Genomic DNA, 1,408 nt, shown 5'->3' on the forward strand with positions numbered 1-1,408 from the left:
CCATCCCCATATCTTAAGATCTTCCACACTATTGATCAAATATTACCAGATTGTTTATGCAATATGCTGTATTCAACCTCTAAAGCAGACAACTTTAAGACCAGTGCATATTGAAAAAAAAGAAAACTGCCAATATTACTCCCAATCTGACCTATCACCAAGCCTTTGTACTTTCAAAAGCTCAAGCGAAGAAAGAAACTTGGGGGAAAAAAAAGTATCATCAAGTGCCTTTGCCAAGACTTTGACGTCCTGTACTTACTTCCACGTAATAACAATGTTGAGTTTAAGTGAGCCAGAAGGATTAAGGTTGACAGTCATGAGTTGTGGATGTGGTGAGAAGAGGTCTTTCGTCTCACACACCTTGTTGCCTATCACAACCGTCTTACCCAAAACTCGAACTTCAACTGCCTTTATAAGCAACTGGAATAAACAATTAGTGTGAAAACCATCTTGTGTTTAAGTCTCCCTAATACTGTACATAACCTAAAAATGAAATAAATATGAACAAGCACACCAATTCAAAACAAAAAGAAATGAGAGATGGCTTCTTCTACCCCGTTATGGGTAATGCTAAACACTATTCAACTACTAAGAAAATATAATTCAAAAATCTAATGTAGTTTTCTAAGTACTACATGTAATAAAGAAGCTGAACCATAAATGATAACAATCAAATCTTAATACAAATCTAGAAAAAAGAAAAAGAAAAAATTAAAATTATCATTAACTTCTCAAAGAAAATGGGGGGATTGCCCATTCATTTTCTCATGCTTTAATCACTGCTTCCTTCCCAAGAACTCACCATTTCCCCAATAAGCCCCTTGATGACAGTCCTCTGGTTGTCCCACGTCTGAGAGTTGTCCTTGCACACTCGTCCACGAGACTTCCACTTCTGCGTCCCATGCTTTAGTGTTACTTCAAACACGTCTCCTGGACATAGTCGTGCAAAACCTTGAATACCTGCAAATGTAAGAATGCAATGAGTGGCTCTCTTTCCTGGTTATCATTGAAGCAATGTATGATTTAGGTATAATAATTATAATTATTTTTTAAAGAATATTTCAACATGAAAACTATCATACCTTTCATTTCTAATGTTAATGTCCCAATCAACTGCTCGATCTGGACCTCCAGCGCACAAAGTGTTTCTGTACATTCCCTATACCCTGAACGTACGTTGCTGAGAGCAGATGCTTTCTCCTTCCCAGGTGAAAGGGCATAAGCATATGCCATTGTTCTGACCTGTAGTACCAAGAAAGGTGCATTATAAATAAATACAAAATATTTTTCAGTCCCTAAAAGTTTATTAAATATGAGTGAAATAGCAAGCCACTATGAACACAATTGTGAAAAATTAATTTTAATTATGATATCACTATATTCACACATTACAGTGCATATATACGTG

General features: G+C 35.9%; 1 protein-coding gene across 1 annotated transcript in view; it reads right to left on the reverse strand.

Moving 5' to 3' along the window:
• LOC119593704 (rho family-interacting cell polarization regulator 2-like) overlaps nt 1-1,408 on the reverse strand; it is a gene marked incomplete in the record, with an annotated part of 108,243 nt that overhangs the window by 9,021 nt on the left and 97,814 nt on the right. The window contains 3 exon segments of the mRNA XM_037942669.1: nt 260-420; nt 803-960; nt 1,083-1,242. Coding sequence (XP_037798597.1) covers nt 260-420; nt 803-960; nt 1,083-1,242 — 479 coding nt within the window.

Source organism: Penaeus monodon, chromosome 32 (genome assembly GCF_015228065.2).
Source record: "Penaeus monodon isolate SGIC_2016 chromosome 32, NSTDA_Pmon_1, whole genome shotgun sequence".
In the NCBI taxonomy this organism is placed as follows: Eukaryota; Metazoa; Arthropoda; class Malacostraca; order Decapoda; family Penaeidae; genus Penaeus; species Penaeus monodon.